The sequence below is a fragment of the Echiichthys vipera genome, assembly GCF_963691815.1.
Source record: "Echiichthys vipera genome assembly, chromosome: 15".
Classification (NCBI taxonomy): Eukaryota; Metazoa; Chordata; class Actinopteri; order Perciformes; family Trachinidae; genus Echiichthys; species Echiichthys vipera.
In genome coordinates this window covers 11,720,785-11,743,518 of record NC_139840.1, presented here as the reverse complement: position 1 = coordinate 11,743,518, position 22,734 = coordinate 11,720,785, and the positions used below count along the sequence as shown (strand labels likewise).

Sequence of the window (22,734 nt, the reverse complement as noted above, 5' to 3'; positions counted from 1 at the left end):
GTGTTTTCAAAAAACTGCCCAGCTTCTCACAGCATAAGCAGAAAAAAAATAGAAAAGACTGACATGTTTGCTGCAATGGATTAGTTGCCTCAAACAGGACTATATGCAAGGTGATTTTTTTTTAATATAACTTAACATATGATATAATATAACTTGAATCAAATTCTGCTGTAAGGAAGAAAACAACTGCAACCTTTCAGATTCATCTTTCAGCCGATTAAGGCAACGGTCGTCTGGCCGGGGTGCCAGGTTAGCCAACTTTTACTGGCTTTGAAATGCTTTTTTTTAAACTTTTTTTTCTCACTAATTACCAGGCCAAACACCCAGACTGTTTGCCTGAATGGCTAACTTATTATATGTACTTTCTTTATGCTTACATCAACAGCAACAATGTGTTTCCGTAGCCTTCTTTCAGACTTCTTTACCCTGTCTGGGTACAACAGCGAAGCCAATTTGTTCAAAGTCGTACACGTGAAAACAGGTTACAAATTTTTTTTTTTTTTAAAAAGGTTAACTAATTTTCTGTAACAGCTTGGCACTGTTGTTTTCACCAGTCAATACTGAATTTGTTGTTGGTTATATTCAGCTGTGGATTACACACACAGCAGCAGGGCAGTGTATGTGGAAAATATAACACGGTACCCATTCTTGGTAATAAAGGGCCATATGATAGTGGAGTCCACTGATGTGAGTTTTAATAGTTGATTTTTTTTTTAGTTGACAACAATGGAGGTCTGTGGCACACAAAGAAACTATATCATATCATATCTATACAGCGACACAATGTGCAAGGCTGGGGTATGTGTTTAATGGTGGGACTGATACGAAAAACACTAAAGAAAATGAATTCTGTCTAATATAAAAAATAATAATAGGGGTGCCTGCTCTAACCCCTGGGCCAACAGTGGCCAGGGCCCCGTATACAGAGGCTAAACGTCCTCGCCAAAGTCGATTCCGACCTGCGGCTCTTTGCTGTATGACACCCCGTCTCTTGCTCTCTCTCTCTCTCTCTCTCCCTCATTTCCTATCAAAATTCTCCAGCTACACCGCCAAATATTAAAAAAAACATTATAAAATAAAAGAATGGTCTTCCAGACATACTTTAGATTGGTCAAAGTCATAATCACAGTATTCATTAGTTAGTACTATAGACATTTATTTTCATAATTTACTAATTTTATCATGGCTTTCTTAAAAACAGCAAGAAAAAGAGTTTTATCATGATATTATTAGCAAATGTCCTCATGAAGCCATTTCAAAGTAAGATTTTCATCCTTAAACGAGGTCACCATCCTGGCCCTACCTCAGGTAAGGTACACAGGATATATACACCATATTTATCCCCTTTGTTTTACTATTTTGGCATTAGGGCAACTGACAAAAGCTGTAAGTATTGCTAAGTAAGTAATGAATCCAAAGTAATCCTGAATGAGTAGCGATAGTAATTTGTTTAATGAAAATATGTTATCATCTGTGTTGTCTAACTTCTCCCCTGTTCTTTAATCAGAGTAAAAGTCTTCACTTCAGCCCGAGCGCAGCAGATGGTATTCCCTCAATGGAAGCTACTGCCCATGACTCCTATTAGATTACAGAGATTTATCGAACTGGCTTCCGCTTCTCAGATAGGATAGTGACAACACTTATCTCCAGATATTCCCTTATCAAAAAACAATTTAGTGGGAGAAACGGACATTAGCCCAGATTTTTTTACACTGCTGAGTGCTCCAGCTTAGCCTCCTCGGTACAAGGGTCTGTTTGCACTGTGCACACACACATCTCCATCTGCCCGGATAGAAAGCATTAACATTGCCTTAGTGCTCCCTCGATGTCACAGCCATTACGTTCGCATCAAGCTTTTGGACTTTGAGACGTGATTCAATTCTAGCCTGGATGTGGAATACTGAAAAAAAGGTATCACACACCGACCGTAGAAAGAAGAGAAAGGATGCGAAAGCTGGATTTTTGGGAAGTATTGGTGTGCATGTACATACAGGGAACACTCAGCAGCTGGTGAGAGAGGTCACTACAGGAGATCGGTCACCATGAGGTTATCCTGACCTGAGTTTGATTTCATGCTGCCTCTATTTATCAAGACTCAAGGGAGGCATGTTTTTCGATGTGTTTGTTTTGTTTTTTCTTTTACTTTTTTTGTACGGATGCGTGCCTGCCAATGCCACAGACAGAGAGAGAGAGAGAGAGAGAGAGAGAGAGAGAGAGAGAGAGAGAGAGAGAGAGAGAGAGAGAGAGAGAGAGAGAGAGAGAGAGAGAGAGAGGACGGCAGAAGGAAGGGGCTAATTTCGGAGCAGCCACTAAAATTTTGATATTGGTGTTTGTCAAATATTCTTCTGTGTATGTGAAGCCAGAAGGCCATCTGTGGGAGTTGGGCGGACAGATACTGTAGCAGTCATTCTTGTTACTATGACCCTGGAAAGATAGCTGGAAGAGAAGAGAAGAAGAGAGGAGAGAAGAGGAGAGGAGAGAAGAGAAGAGAAGAGAAGAAAAACTGGGCAATAAAGCTGCACAGAGCATGCCGTGGCTTTATGGAGCTAATAACAAAGTTCGACCTCCAATAATTAACCCTTGTTCTGCTAACCAAAGATCTTGCTTTTTTTCACCAAACACCTGTTGGCATGTCAGATGAGACGACTCATGTAAAGTTGATGTGCCCAACAAGCATTCAGACTATTTGTTCTTTCCATGGATGGTGCCTGTAAAAAGGGGCTGCAGGTGCTTGGGCCAGGGGCACAGTCTCTAGGGGCCACGTTAACTATTAACACAGCCATATAACACTGTTACTGATTACCGCCTCTCGCTCTTGAGACTCCCACTGACCTGACTCACAGGTAATCCCTCTAGGTGTGTATTTGCGTGCATGCACGTTCTTATGGCGTGGCTTTTACACTCCGGCCTTTGCCGTGCATGGTGTTGGAAAGCAACCTCCCTCCCTAGTTGTAATTCTTTCTTCTTCTTCCTCTGCCTCCCTCTATTCAACTTGTCTTTGCTTCCTTCTCCCCCACACAGATTTGTTCTCCCTCGCAGGATCTATCCAACGACCTTCATGACGACCTTTACACTTTCTGCCGTAAAATGCCAGGACGTAAAGATGTCTTGTACGAAGTTAAGAGGAGCCGTGTTTGACATGTATAGTGCCCCAGGTATTTTACTGTGGGGCAAAAGTCGAAGGTGTAGAGGACATTGATGCATGACTCACAGTTCGTGTACTGCAAGGCACGTTGCTGAGAGAAGAGGAAATGTCAAGGTGTAGCGCTGCAATGGGAACACACTTTGTGATAAAAGCTTATGCTACATAACGCTGTAATATTTCCAATGTAGCTCAGGAAGATAAAGACTCTTGGTTTGCAATTTAGAAATAATTCATAGTTTCAAATAAAACATCATCAGCTGTCTTTAAAGAGATTTTTAAACTGGTCGGTGCACGTCATTGGTCAGCCACTGTCATTAACATGATTTTAATGTAACCCGTCCTCATCCCAGCTTGTTGTATACGGCTGTTTTTTCAGGACCCCTTGGCTCCACTTGTCAACTGACCGGTCCGCGCTGCAAATCCAACTATTACGCTCCACTACAGTTGCTGTTATAAGAAATGTTATTAATTCAAACAAAACTGAATGGTTAGGTTTAGGCAACAAAACCACTTGGTTAGGGTTAGGAAAAGATTGTGGGTGAGTTAATATAAGTACTCTTGTAAAGTAACTACAGTGACACACGGGACATGAACTGCAGTCTCCGACAAAGATGGCGCCAGGGGTATTTTAGACAAACCCTTGCTGTCCAACGACATGTGCCATGACAATATGCCAGTATTGGACGCATGGGAATGACAACTGCTGTGAGATGACACCGAGCAGATACATCTTTAAAGAAATAATTCAACATTTTAGTGGAATAAACTAATTCACTCCATTTTCAAGACTTAGGCTACATTTACATGTGGCTGGCTAGTTTCATAAACGGACATTTTGCTGTCTTTGTTTCAATAAAAATGCAAACCTGTCCGTTTTCAGAGGAAATTTCGTTCACACTAACCCGTGTATGCCGTCAAGAGTATGCCAAACCATGGGTGGCAGTGTATAGAGAAGCTCGAGCCCAAGCAGCCAATGATCCATGATCACCACAGCTAAATGAAAATGTCGTACATAGGTCGCACCTATGACGCAGGTACAAATTCTGGCGCATACTTTGACATCGGCTGCCGAAAACTCTGTTTTTCTTTGTGTATATGCAAATGTGCAACCAAAGTTTTTCACTCTGGCTGGAGTTTTAAGAATTAATCGTTTTCAAAGGGGAATTCTCCGTTTGCAGGTAAACCAAAGGCATAAATACAGGGAAATGTCTCTGTTTTTAAAGATAACCGTGCATGTGTAAACAGGGTCTTAGATGAGACGATGGATACTGATACATTGAGTTTAGAGCTTGACCCAGGACACCATTAGCTTCCCTTACACATAAAGACTGGAAGCAGGGGGGAAACAGCTCGCCAAGCTCTCTCTTTCAGTTCAGAAATGTGTCCACCAGCACCTCTGAAGCTCACTAACTAATTAACATGTCTTATCTCGTTTGTTTAATCAGCTGGGATTTATGTTTGTGCGTCCTTATAGCATGTAACTCCCTGCAAAATATCTATATTTTACTTTTTATATTTCAGGTTTTTTAAACAAACAAGACATAACATGTTATTAATAGTATCGGTTTGCTTTGGAAGTGTTGATTAGTTTACTTTACTTTTTGGAACATTGGCGTGAACCAGACTAGCTGTCTCCCCTACTCACAGTCTTAAGGCTAAGATTTTTAAAATATAAAATAAAATAATGAGAGGAAAAATGTTAAAAAGACAAATGAAGATACATTATTTTAAGACTTAATGACCTACTACTTTTCTACCAAATAAAATACTCCCTTCTGACCGACTGTGTCTTACTAACGGGACACTGACTCTGGAAAGAGATGTCGCTGTTTTTTAAATTGCTATATTTCAAATCTGTGATCTGTAGGCAGCATGTTTTTGTTTTTTTTATCTTGCAGCAGACAAATGTCAAAAGCAAAAAAATTTTAAAGGCAAAAGCTGGATATCATGCTGTGGTCCTCTTTATCCTTGTTCCAAACATTTTCATGGAGTCATACTGACGCTGCTGGCTGTGACAGCCGCTCCATCCTCGCCTTGATTCAACATTATCATGTTATGTTAATCGTGTTTCATGGATAATATCAGTCGGTCCTGACCTCAGACCTCAGCGATGTCTGCCTGCCTGGATGCAGCATATTGAGGTTATGAGGCTGTGTTCTAGCAGATCTGTAAACACTGGGCTTAGTGGAGCCTATGCACCTAAGCTGCTGAACGGTGTCTATCAAAACAAACCACACACATTGGCCAGGGTTTGTCTTTACTGTCAAACTGCTAAAGCCATAGGACTTCTCCTTTTTAAGTTTGGAATAGAATTTATTTTTTTTGTCTTGGTTTGGCAACAAAATCAAAGAAAAACAAATCACAACAATTTATATGTTCATAAAATGTTCTACCAACAAATCTCCAGCTCCAGGTGTACCAAACATATTATATATATTTATCTCGTGGTTATAGAGCTTTAGTTATGATGACAGCATTCTTGTGAAACAGCTGGCAATGTGGACGTGACTTTGACACTGAACGGAAGTCAGGCCAGTCAAGAACTGAGCCAATGCTAAGTCAGATCAGCCATGTCTTTCTTGGCCTCTTTTGTTGAGGCCTACAGTGCGAGTCACAATGAGGGATTTAACTGTACGTGCTACAGATCAGCCTGATATGGCCTCTTTTTCTTTTTTTTCAAATAGGAGACCCAGCAGTGGCGGTCAAATCAGAAACTGAATGTGTTTGTTAGATACCGGAGAAAGCAAGCGCCGCTCGTGTTTTAAATTTCGACCAAAATATTCACACAAGGAAGTTCTGCATTCGAAACCAATCTGTTACTGTGAAGTAGAAGGGATTGTGACACATTGTTTCTCGACTAAGCCGCGTGTTTTCCGCCGTCGGGGACACAAACCAGCCTGAGATATTATACTCCCACCATGGGCAAACATGCAAACACAGCGAGCCACTGCACCGCTTGGTACAGTACACACCGTTAGAGAGGGCACAAAGGAAGGCGCATGATTGGTGTGTTTGACAGCGATCTGATAAAACCATAATTGGAGCATGTAGAATGCATATGTTTTTCAGTCAAACAAAAGCCCTGGTCACGCCATAGAAACTGCCTCTCAATGTTTTCATTGTCTGGCAACTGACTAAAGTGAAGGAGAGGGCGACAGAAACCTCCAAGTCGGTCTGAGAGTGTGTTTAATGTGTGCAGAAGGGGAGCTGTGTGAGTGTGCGTGTTTGTCTGCATGTGTGTTAAGTGTGAGAGGCGAGGTTTTTCGGTCATGGAAGGACAAGCCAGTGCAAAGTCGGCCATGTCTGGTGGAGCTCCAGACCCCTTTGAGTGAAGCTCAAATCTTATCAGATCTCAGAGGGCTTATTTGTTCTTCTGACTAAGAAAGCTATAGACACATTTGACCACAATTCTGCCTGGAAAGAAAGTTTAACTGTATTTACAGAAGGTCAAGGCCAAACTTTGACACTTCCTGCTTGGAGAGACAGTTTCTTTGAAACATTGTTTAGCATCCGCATTCAGAAGGTCGGTTTACCCGAATTACAAAACATATTTATACCAGACATATATGCTGTAGATATTTTCTGCATAGGTTAAATTCATAGTACCACCGAAACAGTAGAACGATGTATTGTACATGATCAGACTGTATCTTCAGTAATTATCTACCACACAGTGATTATTTTATTCATATTGTGATATAAAGTGACTATGGGATGATTTTCCTCATCTCATTAATAAATAGAAAGCTATTTTCATGCAGTCACTGTGTTAACATTTAATAATGACTTTGCAAGATGTGTTTTGAAAAGCAGAACAGACTACTGAGCCTTTTGTTCAACTTACTTGATTGCGTCTTCTGACGCCTGCACGTTAATCATGCAGACACCTGCATAGCCCCTTGTTTGACGGTTAAATCGTCAGAAGAATCAGGGTTGTCGGAAGTTTACCTTTCTCACATGTAGCACACATGGGGTCGGTTGTGGCTCAGAGGTAGAGTGAGTCGTCCTCTGTTTATGAAGATCGGAGGTTCGATCCAGTTCCGCATGACGTATCTCTCCAAGCTGGTTGTGCATGGGTGTGTGAATGTGGTTTGAATGATTAGATGAGATGATGGGCAGGTAGCCTGTCAGTAGCCTCTGCCCTATGTGTATAAATGTTTGTGTGAATTTGACAAGTCACATGTCCACATATGTTGTCATGTATTTTTCAAAATACCATGAAATATCTGTTTGGTTCAGGTCGCGAGGGGTGGCGCCGGGTGCGCAGGGCAGGACATGACGTGGACTACACTGCATTCACGGAGCCGGTTCGTAATATGGTCATAAACAACCCAGTCTCTTTCCATTCTTTATATTTATCTGACGTTTTCAGGCCATACACAAAACTCGTTGTCTGAAGTTAGACATTTCCATTCACGCCTTTGTGTTAAATACCCTTCTTCTTCACCCTAGGATGTTTGATTTATTACATTTCTTTGCAAGTTGCATGACAGAAACTTCATCAACATGCCAACTTGCTCTCACTGGGCAATGACATGCTCTGTTCACACATGGGCTCAATCATAGATTAAACGGTCTTTGCACTAGTCATCTGGCAGGTTAAATCTGTTTGAGGTCCAGTCCAACGGAGGAGAGTGATATTAACATTTATTATAAAATATGTAGGTACCCCAACGTTTAAGTAGTCCACATAAATGACTTTCTGTTTTGAAAGATAGATAGAAAAGGATGAAGATACATGAAATAAATAATTTCAGTGAGCACTAGGGGAAAAAATCCATTCAGCTCCATTGTATCGAGGGAGAGGCAATCATCGCAGAGACATATATACAATATCTCATCCTGAACAAATTCAGTCTGCTTGCCGAGGCACCATTAGAGTGAAGGGAGAGAATATATATTTTTGTGATTTCAGCGACACTTTAAAATGACACAGAAACATTGTCTTCTCAGAACAATCTTAGGAACTTTGCTTTTGGTCTGGTTTTAAACACATGGACAGACATTTTGACTTGTCATAGTAGAAGCACAGGTGTTACTAATAGCATTAACCATGGCTCTGTTCTATTCAAGTGTCTCAGTTAACTATGATAGCAAGACAGCGAGACACTGTTTTTCCTATCAAAATGTGAAAAAACTCTATTCTTGATTAACATCCATAGTTGGCACCTTTATTACTCCATCTGTCCCCCAATTTAGATTCTAACAATCGGCTGTTGTTTCAGTTGCACCTCACACACTCCTCTCATATCTTCCTAACAAGCAGCAGAGCCTCCTTAGACCTTGAAAGCATGAGTGGGCCTGCAAGGTCCGCCAGCTGCTCTGTACATAATCCACTACAGTGCCAGGCCCAAGTATCCAACCTTCCTTACCACCCCCCACCCACCCCCCAACCAGCACACTCACCGCCAAATTGTCTGTTTTTCAGCTATCAGTGACGTCACCTCTGCCCAAGGCTGTTTTCTTTCGAGCTGCGGCTCCAAACAGCTGATTCAGGGAAAGTCACAAAGTGTACCAGAGACCTGACCTTCTCTCCTGAGACAAAACACATAGAGAGGGGCCTGGCTCCACAGGATGGAGACGTTAGCGTGGAAACAATAACAGAGCCTTTTAATCTACACATGAGATGAGGCTCGGTTTTCCAGACACAGAAAGACAGGCGGTCGGGCGTCTTTGAGATGAAACTCAAAGCCCTCACAGGATTCCTCTTCAAATCAAATCATTAATTGTGAGGTGGATTCCAAATGTTCCTGTTTGTGATATTGCAGAATTTCATATTTTTTAAAGGCCTGAAGAACTATCAACAATTTACCAGAGACGTAAAAGATAAGAGGAACATATGATGCTACAGCTAGGGTTGCCAACTCCCTGAAGAAAAAAAAGGGGACACCTTATTGGCCCGATTGCCTTCATTTTGCCTGGTGTAGTGAATCTTTTTTGCCTTTTTTTGTATATGTGAAGCAATTTTTTTTTTTTACTATTTGACTCAAACCTGCATTGAATTAGATGCATATTTGAGTAATATAAACACATAGAAAATAAATAATTATCAGCATTTTTTTAATATAAAATAACAAAAATTAACAGAACAAAGTGCCAAGTGACAAAGTGCGTACCTTTTCAGCTCAATACGGGACGCGTACATTTGTTTCTGAATACAGGACGGTTCTGTTTTTCAAGGGACGGTTGGCGATCCTAGCTACAGCTAGCTGCTGGATGGGAGCGAACCTATTGTCCCCGGGTCCTATGTTCCTCGCTTTGTATGTGACTGGGGAACATAGGACCCTTTTTTAAAAAAAATGTCTGCTGTTTCCCGCTTTTCCCAAAAAAGGGTCCTATGTTTCCTGGTCTGTTATTTTATCCACAATCAGTGCCAAATTCCATAGCAAATAGGCCTATGTAGACCCTAACACAACATCCTAACCCTGGCCCTAACCCTGACCCTGACCCTAACAAAAAGCTGATTTAAATCAGTGAAGGCATAGGATTATGCAACCGGGGAACATAGGGATGACCCTCTGCTGGATAGCTTAGCACAAAAACTTGAAACACAGTTTTGCATGGCTCTGTCTAACTGTAACAAAATAACCACTAAAGCTATCTGATTAGCATGTCAAACACCAGAATTTGAACTGAAATATTTTGCACTTTGCTTTTTGTGAAGCAGATCTACATCCTCCCTAAATAAAAATTTTTTTGACACAATGTGTATTTTTTTTTTTTTTAGTTTCTACGCAACTTTGGCCTGGAGATGTCAATCTTGTGTTGTGGTCTTTTTCCCTCCTTTATCACAAAATATAGTTCCACTGTAGTGATCACACATTGTACACACAATTAGTGACCCACACATTGAGTGTGTTGAATTGTTCTCCTCATTCCTTATCTTGTTTTAATGGCTTTTTAAAGCACTTAAGTTTTATAGGTGATGGATGGGGGATCTTATCTGACTACTGGCTCTTTCCAGGAAGGGTCCCCTTTGACGTGAGACTAAAAGTGGCAGAAATGATCACAGCTCCCTGAAGTCCCCGAAACAGTAGACGACTCCTGCTGTGAGTTGACTGCTTCTAAAACATGAAACATGAGCATGGAAATAAAAAGGAACCAAGCAGGGACGCCAGAAGTCAGACAGAATCGAGAGTGAGAGAAATCCTGTGTAATGACGTCATAAATGCTGGGTAACATTCATGAATTTGAATAGCCACGGATACTTGTGTAAAATAGCCTTTATCCCAGTAAGAAAGAGGAAAACCTTTTAAGTTGAATTTAGGAGGTGCTGCAGCCCTCCTCAGCCTCCTCTGTCCATGGATCTCAAATATTAAGACTGAGTTTTTATCTCATTTAGAAATACACCAAACTCAGTTTATCTGTGTGTTATAAGCGTTCACTTTTCTTTAAGCAAAAATAAAAGCATCAGTTGAGCTCATCCCTCCTGACAACTTGCTGCTGATCGAAGAGTCCCCGTCAAAAATGAAACACAGCTTGGAAAGTCAATCCACCCATGTTCAACCACTGGAGCCGGTCCCAGCTGACATCGGGCGTGAGGCGGGGTACACCCTGGACAGGACGCCAGTCTATCACAGGGCACACAGAGACAAACAGAGACAGACAACCACTCACATTCACGGGCAATTTTAGAGTTATCAATTAACCTAACACGAGCATGTCTTTGGACTGTGGGAGGTAGCCGGAGAACATGGAGAAAACCCCACCTGAACATCCACACAGAAGGGCCCCAGCCGGGATTCGAACCAGTTCCAAGAGGAACCCTCTTGCTGTGAGGCGACAGTGTTAACCACCACATCACTGTGCCGCCTAACAGCTTGAAAAGTGTACAAACTAATTTCATAATCCTATGCAGCGGGCGCCCCTTCCCTTTATCCCCATAATCCCACATCCAATATGACTAAGCAAAACCTGAGGAGTGTGCAAATTAATATTATAATTACATGCTGCAAGACTTTGCTCTACAAATCCACTTAATCCCTCATATTACATCCTCAGCGTTCCCTATCAAAGCTTTGTTTGAGCTCCAAAGAATAACAGAATGAGCTCTGCAATTTTTTTTTTTTTTATCAAATCTTAAAGTGAATTATCTATGCTTACAACCAAAGTTGTACTGTTATCTTCATTAAACTGTAGTATATTCACTGGTATCAAGCCTCTTTTTCAAGGAAAGACAAGACAAGAGCATCGCACATGATAGAAACAGTTATAATACAATAACATGCTATAGTTGTTGCATGATTGGAGCTGATATGAATAGGTCAGATAATCCCTGAAGCCTGATGTCAAGCTGATGTGACATCATGACACTGAAGTGATAAACTGGAGCTGGCTGGAGACACAAATGATAACCCATAAAAGCAGATAACTGCGTCTCCATCATTCTCAAGTCCTGGGAGCGTTTGCCAACATTTGAAGCATTTAGCGTTGTTGTTCTTAATGTCAACACCATAAACATGCAGACAACAAACTTACACCTCTCAAATAAGGAGGTATATATTTGTCATTCATCACATGACTCCAGTGGTGAGTGTGATGCTGCATGATTGCTAACAGCCTCCAGTCCCCACCAGAAAATCCTCTTCCAACACACAATGACTTACACACACACACACACACACACACACACACACACACACACACACACACACACACACACACACACACACACACATGCACGCACACACTCAGCGAGCAGGCAGGTGAGCAGGGCGTTCCGTTGTGGGCGAGCCGAGGAAGCAAGGACGGTGTATGTCCGAAATGACAAAGGTTGCTTTTACACCTGTCAGGGCCCGTTTAATCATCTACCACTTCAAACAGGAGAGTCTGACGCTCGTGGACTCCCAGCAGCCTTTGCTCCAGCTGCTCTGGACAGGCTGCCATTCAGTAGAAGGACAGGGAAAAACAGACCTGTGCAGGTATAAAACTTAACTGTCTTCCATAAAATAAGAACAAATAGGTCAATGTTTAAAAAGACTCCAGCAGCAAGACACATATATAATAAATACAGGAAATGTCTTTCACAGTTGCTGGGGTTAATTTAACATGAGGACGAAGTCAGAAATACCCCTCATAAAATTGATCTAGATTGAACTGATGTATTCTGTAGAGATGTACACATCTACAAGAAAGAGGAGAAATAAATGTGAGCGTGTTGCTTTATTCATTTCTTTATGTTTCAGGTTCAGTATGAGGAAAAAAACTTTTTGTTTGACTCTTTTTAAGTCAATGGACAGAATCGCTCAGGATACCAAGTGATTATACACAAAAATGTGATATAGCCTAATAATTAATCATTTATTGTGGATACAAAAAAATCAATTATGAGTTTAGAGTTTATAGCTTACATTACAAGATGGCTGTAAATCTATTTTGTATTAATTCTTTTTGGCCTTCGGGATATTTATTTAGAAATTGAGTGCTTCATTGTTTTAAAAAAATGAAAATAACCTCAAAAATCATTGTTTAGAATATATTGAAACTCTATATCGGGATAGTGATGGTGTATATCACGTACTATGTATGTCAATTATGTATCTAAAATAGGCTATTTAACCACCAAAGGGAGTTCTCATTATTATTTTTATTATTAATATGAAACAAGTGGTTACAAAAATGCCATCAGGCTCCTCACACTGTCACATTATAATGCCAGCAAATAACAAATCAATTAAAATACAAGCAATGCTCATCCAACCTAACTATATAGTTCAGTTTCTACATTACAGGTGCATTATTATCAGCAGATAGATATAAGACAATTTTGAGTGGCAATTTAGGAGGAAAAAAAGTTTTTATCATCACATCATAATTAATAGCCTATTACAACATGTATGGCTCTGCATACAACCACTCATTGTCTGGAGGATGAAAAGAAAAGACGGTGAAACAGCCAAGTGCTGATTAAAATGATGAATGGAGTCTCTTTCCTGCATGTTTTACATGAAGCTACAGTCGTTTTTCATTCATCATATTGGAGACATCAGAGACCTCCGTGTGTATAGGGCGTGTTAAATGTCCACAATGTCTTTTATTACCCTGGGTAGTGAGACATATCAAAAGTGTTTCAGGGGCGTTTTCTGCTGAGTCACGAGGAAACTAACGAGCAGTCAGGTCCGTTTTGAATAAAAAATCCCATCACAGCCATACCCCTGGGTAATAATATGATATGAATCCTTGTTTTAGTGAATAATCTCTCATCTCTGCGTTATCCTTGCTTGTTATCTCCATAACATCATGCATATAGCAGCAGTATTGGCTAATCAGGAGGAGGCTATAACAAGGGCTGGAGTGTTGGAGATAATCATTATCAAGTCGGTACATAAGGCACTGACACCTGAAGAGGGTCGGCCATTAGCCTGCACACCTTCTGAAAGAAACAAACATTATACAGATAAAACTGTGGACAATAGTCTTCTGGGTTAAACAAAAAAAATCAATAAAAATACAAACTCATCATTTAAAGAAGAAACAGGCTTTAAAATGTAAATGAATGTCGATTGGCTAGAATTTCCCTTTTAATTATTATTATTATTGTTATTATTATTGTTATTAATAATAATAATTGGTTGTGTTTTTTTATTTTGTTCTCACAAAACTAATACTGCTAGAATTTCCGTATACTATTGGAGTGGGACAAATGCTTGAATTATTATTAATAAAGTTACGCCAATGAAGTGTAATATTATATTTTACTGTATTATTATTATTGTTATTATTATTATTATTATTATTATTATTATTATTGGCAGTAGTGAAATTGGTGCTATTAGTCTACAATTACAAGATATATGGAGCTGCATTTGGTTTTCCAGTTAATTTATGGGAAAGATAATTAGATTAGAGGCCTGTGTGTCTTTCCCGTGGCTGACATCCCCGCAGGCCCACAGTGTTTGACCGTCTGTGGATAAACGTGGAGACAGGGCGGCGTCCTGCCACTTCTTCTCACAGACTCCGTGTGTCAGAGCAGCACACTTTGACATCACTGCGAAAACACCTCATTCATCAACTCGAGCCTCCTGCAGCCAGCGAGGAAGAAGTCAGATGAGTGGAGAGGAGGAGGAGGAGGAGGAGGAGGGAGAAAAGAGGAGGAGGAGAAGAAGAAGAAGAAGAAAAAACAACAACAGGATTTTGTATTCTCGCACCTCCCTGACAACTGCTCACCGAGGCGATGGGATGGGAGACAGTAGCGCGTGGTTCGGTTACTCCCTCTGATAAAATCCATCTCCAAAATCTCCTGTGGCTGTCAGATGTTGTGTGTCCAGTTTGATCCTGTGTTACAACTGAAGGCAGAAGCCACGAGACCTACGGGGCAGCACAGTGTGACTGCGTGCGTAAAGATAATAAATATGTTACACTTTATTCAACCATAACCCCCTTAACAAGTCATATGGACCTGGTTACACACGTGCCAAAAAATACAAATTGTCAACGTTAATATTAACAGTGTAGCAGCTTCACAGCAGCAGCACTAAGCAGCAGTTATTACACGTAATAGTGAAATGGTATGGCAGAATTATAGTAGCTGAATAATAGTAGCAGAGTATTTATGACAATAGAGGAAACGATAATAATAATAATAATAATAACAATAATATTAATAATAATAGTAGTAGTAGTATTATAAAAAGTAACAGTAATAATAATAATAATAATAATAATATAATAACAATAACAATGATAACAATAATAATGTTTCTATCAGTAGAGGGCTCATAGTATAAATTGTAGCAATAAAAACAGTACTGTCAATAGCTTTAATCATAATATCTGTAATTTAAGCAGTGGTAGTGAGAATTTGTAAAACTTAACTTATTAACTTATTTTATAAATAAAAAAAGCCCATTCATATCGCCAATAAATAACAATTTATGTGAGTCCAGCTTCCAGTGCAGACTGTGGTGAAATACTAGTTGCAGTAGCAGGACTCCATAGGCCTCGAGTCTGCATGGTAGTCTAGTTGTACCATACGGTATATTAACAATATATTTGCAATATTAGTGGTAAATTAGAAATTAATCTGTGAGTACAGCTGTCTCCACGACCTCAAGTGCAGACTGTAGTGGCATAGCAGTCATTTTAACAGGAGGTATATTAACAGTAGCCCACATGCTGGACTCCTCAGATCTCCCTTGTAGCTCAGTCTGTATTGCAGTGAGCCTTTCGCAGTAGCAGCAGTAGTGATATTATAATATTCGAAAATTAAAATAGACAACAGTTGAGTGTGCTGTAGTGTGTGGGCTGTTATTCCTCCTCCTCAGATCTCTCCTCAGACTCTCGGCCTCTCTTGTCTCCCATCCAGACTGAATGTAAACAGACACAAATACCTGCTGAACGGTCGCGAGTGTGATGCACTATTTGTTAACCTCTGTGAACACGCACGAGGACGATCTGTAAATGAGTGAATGATTCAATTGACACCTCGCCACTTTTGATCACTTCACTCACCGCAGATGTATATTGCGGCTGAACGAATCATCGCGCTTCAAAGACGTGCGGGAGAAGTCCGCGCTCCCACACAACCGGAGCCCATCGAGCCCCTGAATGAAAGCGTCTGACTTAAATAAACTAATTAGGAGGGGATTTATTGATCACTGCGGATAAACAAAGGGGATGACACGAATCAAGAACTTCATCATCAGAATGGAAAATACACAAACACAAGCCTACATTTAAATTTTCACATATATTGTTTTAGTTGATTCGTGTTTTTTTTTAAAAGGTTTTGCACAATTACGTCTGACATGGGTTGTTGGGAGATATGCTTTTTTTTATTCTCCTTTTTCATCTTAAAGCAGATTCACTGACGTATTTTACAACTGTTGCATCTTTTTCCTTTCTATCTGTCAGCAAAACTCAATAAAAGATTTTGAAAAAAAAAGGTTTTACACAATGGCCCATGTTTATGTGGCACAGTAAAGTTGGTGGTAATTGTTAATTCAATCAGCAATTCAATCAAATTCCTCTTAAATGTCAGTTTGTTATAGATATGTAACAATCAGATCTTTAGGTAGTAAAAATATTAAAAAGGAAATCCATTAAAAATAAAAATCCTGCAATCGAAGTCTGTCCTGAGTAAAATAAAAGCGGCATTATTGTATAATTGTGCGTGCAATTTTTAAATTTCTTATACCATTGCATTATTATTTTTAATGGTGCATTCATGTGGAAGTAGCATTTTACTTTTCTAGTTGGTCGAGCTCGAGATAATTTAATTGTATACAGTTGGGTAGTTTAATTTTGTTATAGTTTGTTATAATCCAACAATCGACCATATGTTTATTATGTAAAATCATAATCAGGGACGTAATTAGCTCCCATTAATAAAGTGCATTAACTGCTACAATATCCTCTCTGAAATGTAGCAGAGGAGAAGAAAATAAGATGTAAGCAAGTGAAGTATAGGTTTGAGTATTTAACTTCCACTGTAATAATCAGAACAAGGTTGTTAAATAAACGTCAGTAACTCATTTCAACAGCAGTCTGACAATACTGTGAAACAAAATGATATAGGCTTAGTCTTTAAGTATTAGATATTTATTAGGAATTACATTAGATAAAAAAAATGAAAGCAACACCGATGGGAAAGGGTTGATCTCCATCTCTGTCCGAAACGTAATTGTCAAAGAAACATCACTGAGACGTGATTACATTTTTGCAAAATATTCTAAAGTTTCAGACGCGATCAAGTCGCCTTTCCCTCTTTCTCTCCCCCTCTCCGTTTTTCCCTGTGATTGATTGGAGGAGTTTATAGGGCTGGCACCCCCATCGTGTTCTCAGCCGCTCACACTCCACATGATTGGTCCGCCTCCTGCAGCCGCAGCCACCAGAAGCGCCTCCTCTCATAAACCTCGTCAGATCGCACTAACGTTTCCCATTACTTCCAGGAGAAGCAGCGGCTCACTATTAGGAACTTTGCGTGCGACCTATGGCACACAACTAGCAGGTATGTGGCGTACGGCGACTATTGTCTCTTCTTCTGTTTTCACCCTTTTACTCTGTCTTTTCTCGCTGGTGCCGCGCAGCTGGGTTAAACATCTGTCGGTGAGGATCTAAATCATCAATTCTGGGGGGATTGTTTTATCGCCCAAGCCTGCCTCTGCCTCTTATCTGTTTTGGGTCTTATCAAACGGTTATCTCTTTAGCTGTGAAGACATATTGCGTTTTGTTTCCTATCTGTCGTGTGTGTGTGTTTGTGTGTGTGTGTGTGTGTGTGTGTGTGTGTGTGTGTGTGTGTGTGTGTGTGTGTGTGTGTGTGTGTGTGTGTGTGTGTGTGTGTGTGTGTGTGTGTGTGTGTGTGTGGGAGGACAGAGATTTGACATGGACGGACCCAGTGCCTCTTAAGAGCGCTCGATGGGAGTATGGCAGTCACCGCGGTGAAATAGAGAGTAATGCTGTGTAATGAAAAGTCAGTTTCATAGGTTTTTTCTTTAGATTTTTATAATTGTGGAAATGTAGGCAGCTCTTTTAAAGATGGAAAGGAGCTGCTCCTCAGAAATAGATTTGCGTGGCAGGTTGAATGCAGATGTTTATGAGACACGCGCAAAGTTTGTTTTCTTCTGATTACAGTTCCAACTCTTTCTTTTGTTTTTTTGTTACAGGGTAGGCTATACTCCCTGACAATTTTTATTCACCCTGGTGTATGGAAAGTGCTCCTGGATGGACCTGGGCGAAAACAGCTGGTCCATGGTCAAGCGAGAAGTATCCAGCAGCCCAGGGTCACCGGCTGAGCAGACCTACCTGCCCGGTGACAGCAGGAGGGACGGTCCCACCTCGGATGAGCTGAGGACGCCTCCGATCGACCTTGACGGGCTGGGACACCGCCGCCCCGACGGCAGAACACTACACTCCTACGTTCACTTCGGACACCATAACAACACCCTGACTACTGTCGAGGACATCCCGCTGTTTACGGATTTAGACCAGGGCAGCAAACTCGTCCTCACGAGCGGAGCGCACAAGGCGAGCTTGCTGGTGGACCCGACCGACATGTACCAAACACTGGCCATCGCCGCAGCCCAGAGCCAGACTGGATATGATTCCTCCTCTGGTGGTTATATGCACTCCAACCCCAACTCCCCCGTGTATGTCCCCAGCTCCCGGGTGGGCTCCATGATTCCCAGCCTCTCTTATCTGCAGGCCAGCGGCTCTGCGCAGCCCAGTCACGCCGTCTCCAGCCACTCGGTCTGGTCGCAGTCCGCCTCGGAGAGCCCTTCGTACAGCACCGGGAGCCCACACGCCTCCAGTCGGTTCCACTACCCTCCAAGTCCGCCCATCAATAACGGGACGCCCAGGGACACCGGCTACGGTAACACGCTGAACGTGAGCAGCAGAGACCAGTACGGCCTGTCTCGGCCCATCAGTGGGACCTACACGAGTCCATACTCTCCTTATGTCGCACCGCAGCTGTCCCAGCTGCCCTCACCTTGGACCGGGGGACCTTTTGATAACACGATGCTGCACACCTTGCAGAGCAGAGGCGCGCCCTTGATTCGAGGACCGAACGGAGGTGAGAGATACGTGCAGAGCAGAAAGGGGCATGGAATAATTTTCATTCTCATTGTCTGGGATAATGATAATTTAATTCATTTATAAGATATGCACCTGCTGAAGTGTCTTTAAAGCACTCAAACTCCAGTGCGTTTTATTAACTGACCTGATTTCCCTGTGGAGGCCAGATCTCAAAAGATCAAAAGTAATTAGTAAAGTAAACATTGTTTACTAAAGTATCACAAATATATTATTCCTGTTTAAGACTGGGTCGGTTTAGTCTGGAATGGTGCGCGTGTGAGTCACGCAGGACAAAAACACAGGCATATTTCTGTGCCTTATTACTACCAAAGTATGTGTAACCATAGACATTTTTTTAAGTTTTGAAGGAAATGAACAGGAAATACTGAAAGTGTGTCAGGTTTATACCATGAAATCCATGGAACTGATGTCACTGACTTCAAATTCCATCATCAATGTCCGAGAAACGCACTCCCTAATGAAAAGTACAGCCTGTGCCGTGGGCAGACGTTCGTGTTCAAAAGCTGTGCGTTATTCTGACTGAAGTCTTTCTTTTCAAGTTTCAGATATTCTCGACGACATGGGGGAGAGCAGAGAGTGCGTAAACTGCGGCTCCATCTCCACGCCGCTCTGGAGGCGCGACGGCACGGGGCACTTTCTCTGCAACGCCTGCGGCCTTTACAGCAAAATGAATGGTCTGAGCCGGCCATTAATTAAACCACAGAAACGGACGGTAAGCAAGGGGGACCACTTAACCGCTCAATTTTCTGTCTAATGGTTTCAAACAATGGCTGGAGGTTATCGCCGATGATATCCACAGTGTCTGATGCAGAAAAGAGCCATGTCAAGCTTTAGGTCAGGGTGGATTTTTTTTAGAAATGATTTGGTCTCATTATGTGACTGATCATGTCAGGTGGAAAGGAATACATTTACAAAATCACATTTTAGTTAATGCTTTTGTGCAAATTGATGACACTATTTAGCACATAACCAATAATTATTATTTACAAGCCAACAAATGAATAAATTATTGGCTTGTTGATTAGTAAATGCCCCATAATTTATTCTAAACGAATTAAAGGTAGACATAAAAGGAGATATTTGTTAACGTGACGCCCCATTCAATGCTTCTGTTGGGTAATCTAATCCTAATAGGGGACAATAAGAGCAAATCTTTTTTTGCTGCATTACGCGCATTACGCACATTTTTTTCAAAACCAAGAATCTGGTGTCACGTAGGCCTATGACTCCTTGAAAACAAACATCCCGTAAAAAGTCGTGCGTAAATGGCGGTTAAATGGACATCATAATAGGGCCCGTGTTGTTGTTAGGAAACAGGACGTACTGTAATTGAATTAGTGGAGTGTGGCTTTCACTTTAAAATATTGCCTTTAACTTTAAGTGATGGACAAAGACTCCAAATCTTGACACACGTGTTGACGTCAACTACTTCTCTGAAATGTTATGTCATGTATAGATTATGATCATTAATTCAATTTGACCGTATTTGTCACCAGTCAACGTCCAGAAGAATCGGCCTGTCCTGCGCGAACTGTCAAACCAGCACGACCACTTTGTGGCGCAGAAACGCGGAGGGAGAGCCGGTGTGCAACGCGTGTGGGCTCTACACAAAACTACACGGGGTGAGTGGCAGATTTTATTTTCACATTTTCTTTCAAACGTAAGCCTCTTCTTACGTGTCATGTCCCATGTCTTTGGGAAATCAACGCAAATCCCCAAAATATAATAAGTGGTTTCTAAGAAAAATATGATGACGTGCAGGTACCTCGGCCGCTCGCCATGAAGAAAGAGGGAATCCAGACAAGAAAAAGAAAACCGAAGACCTTGAATAAAGCAAAGGGATCCTCTGGTGAGTCACTAATCATGTTTTTGCTCGTGGATTATTATTATCACCATCATCATCATCATCATCAAATATGCCTTTTTTCATAATTTGATCTCAGCAATATATTTTATATGTATATTTTTAGGAAATAACAACTCTGTCTCTATGACTCCCACATCCACATCTTCATCTAATTCTGAAGATTGCTCGAAAACAAGCTCTCCCTCCGGACAGGTGTCAGGGGTAAGGCTCTATTTTATTTTTTATGTTAGATTCTGTTCCATTTTTAATTCAAACCATTGACCATTTTAGCCTATACAATTGTTGTCACGTGTGTGATTTGGCACAGGAGTTGTTGTTTTGTTTTGTTTTGAACCAACAATGAAGCCTGAATTGTAAATATGATCCTTACAGTTATTTTAAATGTCAAACAATACTTTGTCATTAACAAACTGAAAGCCTTTGCCACAGCAGGTGTTTCAAAAGTGTGTAAAAAAAGATCACATGCAAGCTGACTGATGATCTGTGCTGCTGACTGCTGCTAACATACTGGGTGTCACCATGATATTACATTGAAATGAGTTTCACATTATGGTTCATCTCAGTCCAAAACCAAAAACATCCAAAAACATGAATCACATTCCAAATAGAAATAGTGCTGGGCGATATGGCCAAAACCTCCAACTCAGATATAGGTCATTTCATTTTTCCACAATATGTATCACAATATAGCATGTTTTCTGGTAAATTCATAAAAAGTCTATATCAGGGGTCTGCAAGCTTTACTATCAAAAGAGCCATTTTGCCCCCTCTTCACCAAGTCAAAATTGTCTGGAGCCGCAAAACATATTTGATCTCACAGCATATAAAGTTGTATATATAGTTATATATACCAAAAAAACTACAGTTTGTTGCATTTATGAAATTATAGAACAAAAATAAAGACAACTGTTGACATTCCATTCCTATTACTATTATCATTATTATTACCTGTTATAAAAAAAAATGTTGTTCGCTAATTTCTCAACACATATCAGGCATACAAGTAAGTCATCATCGTTGGCAACACTCTATTTTACTCTGATCATTTTTTGGTGGGATTTATCCATATTTAGCATATTGAGAGTGCGAGTCAGAAACTCCAGATTAGCATGGAAAGGTGCTGAGCGACAGCCGTAGCATGTGATGCATATTTTAGTTACACATAATATTTTTATTAAATTACCTTGAACTCCAAGAGAACAGGTGCTCCCTTTGAAAGATTGTCCACTATGCAAAAAACACATCATTTATTTACATGTTATTTTTTAGCAAAGCTACAGGGAGCCACTGAAAAGGGAGTGAAGAGCCGCATGAGGCCCAAGAGCCGCGGGTTGCAGACCCCTGGTCTATATGAATTAACCCTATTTATAATCCAGTGTGAATTAAATAAAAAGTACTAACCGTTTTGTAATTTTATTCAAAAACTCAAGTGAAAGACAGAGATTAACTACAAAATAACCATGTCAAGTTTAGTATAGAGAAAAACATATTTTCCCAGTGATACACTGACTGTTTACCTGCATGCACACAAAAAGTGTAATGTCAAAACAAAAGCTGCAATCGACAAATGATATGCCCTCAAAATATTTCACCAAATATGTGCTTATTATTATCAATATAGACAAATTAATTATGTATAATAACATATCAGTATGTGATTTTATCATGATACGATTCCGTTGTAAGACAATTTATCATCATATTGAATTATGGCACAAAGACAAATGCTCATACTCTATACAAGAAATGTCTGCTTTGAAAATACAATCACGCTAAAGATGCATATTTGCTTTGGTGTTTCTAGGTCAGTTCGTCTGTGCTGTCCAGCTCAGTAGAGGGAACCGGCTCCGTCTCTGGCTCCGGCTCAGCGGTGAAGTACCCGGGACAGGACGGCCTGTACACCAGTGTGGGCCTGTCCCAGCCATCAGATGTAGCTTCAGTGAGGGGGGAACCCTGGTGCCCCATGGCCTTAGCTTGAACATCTAAATCTTTGGGAGGACAGCAATCCCTGGCCCCTTCTGTCTGGATGCTATGTAGTGTGGAAGTATTCCTCGGGGCAATGTTTGTTTCCTTCCTCTCAGCTGATGCAAGAAGAGTTGGACAGGGTAAAAAGAAGGGGCGAGGCGACCTTCGCTCACTTCAAGCTTGAACCGAGCATGGAATAGCTGGGATTGGTTTCCAGAGTGGT

General features: G+C 40.8%; 1 protein-coding gene across 2 annotated transcripts; it reads left to right on the top strand.

Moving 5' to 3' along the window:
• Positions 1–17,791: 17,791 nt before the first annotated feature.
• Positions 17,792–22,524, top strand: gata6 (GATA binding protein 6; the record flags this gene model as incomplete). 2 transcript variants are annotated; one of them, XM_083928804.1, is made up of 6 exons in its annotated part: positions 17,792–18,656; positions 19,225–19,391; positions 20,176–20,301; positions 20,441–20,528; positions 20,650–20,747; positions 22,351–22,524. In XM_083928804.1, the coding sequence occupies 6 exons, from the start codon at positions 17,807–17,809 to the stop codon at positions 22,522–22,524; spliced, it is 1,503 nt and encodes a 500-aa protein (XP_083784930.1). The 2 variants fall into 2 exon arrangements, with proteins under 2 accessions (XP_083784930.1, XP_083784929.1); XM_083928803.1 differs by having other exon boundaries at positions 17,807–18,656; positions 20,650–20,738.
• Between the last annotated feature and the right edge of the window lie 210 nt (positions 22,525–22,734).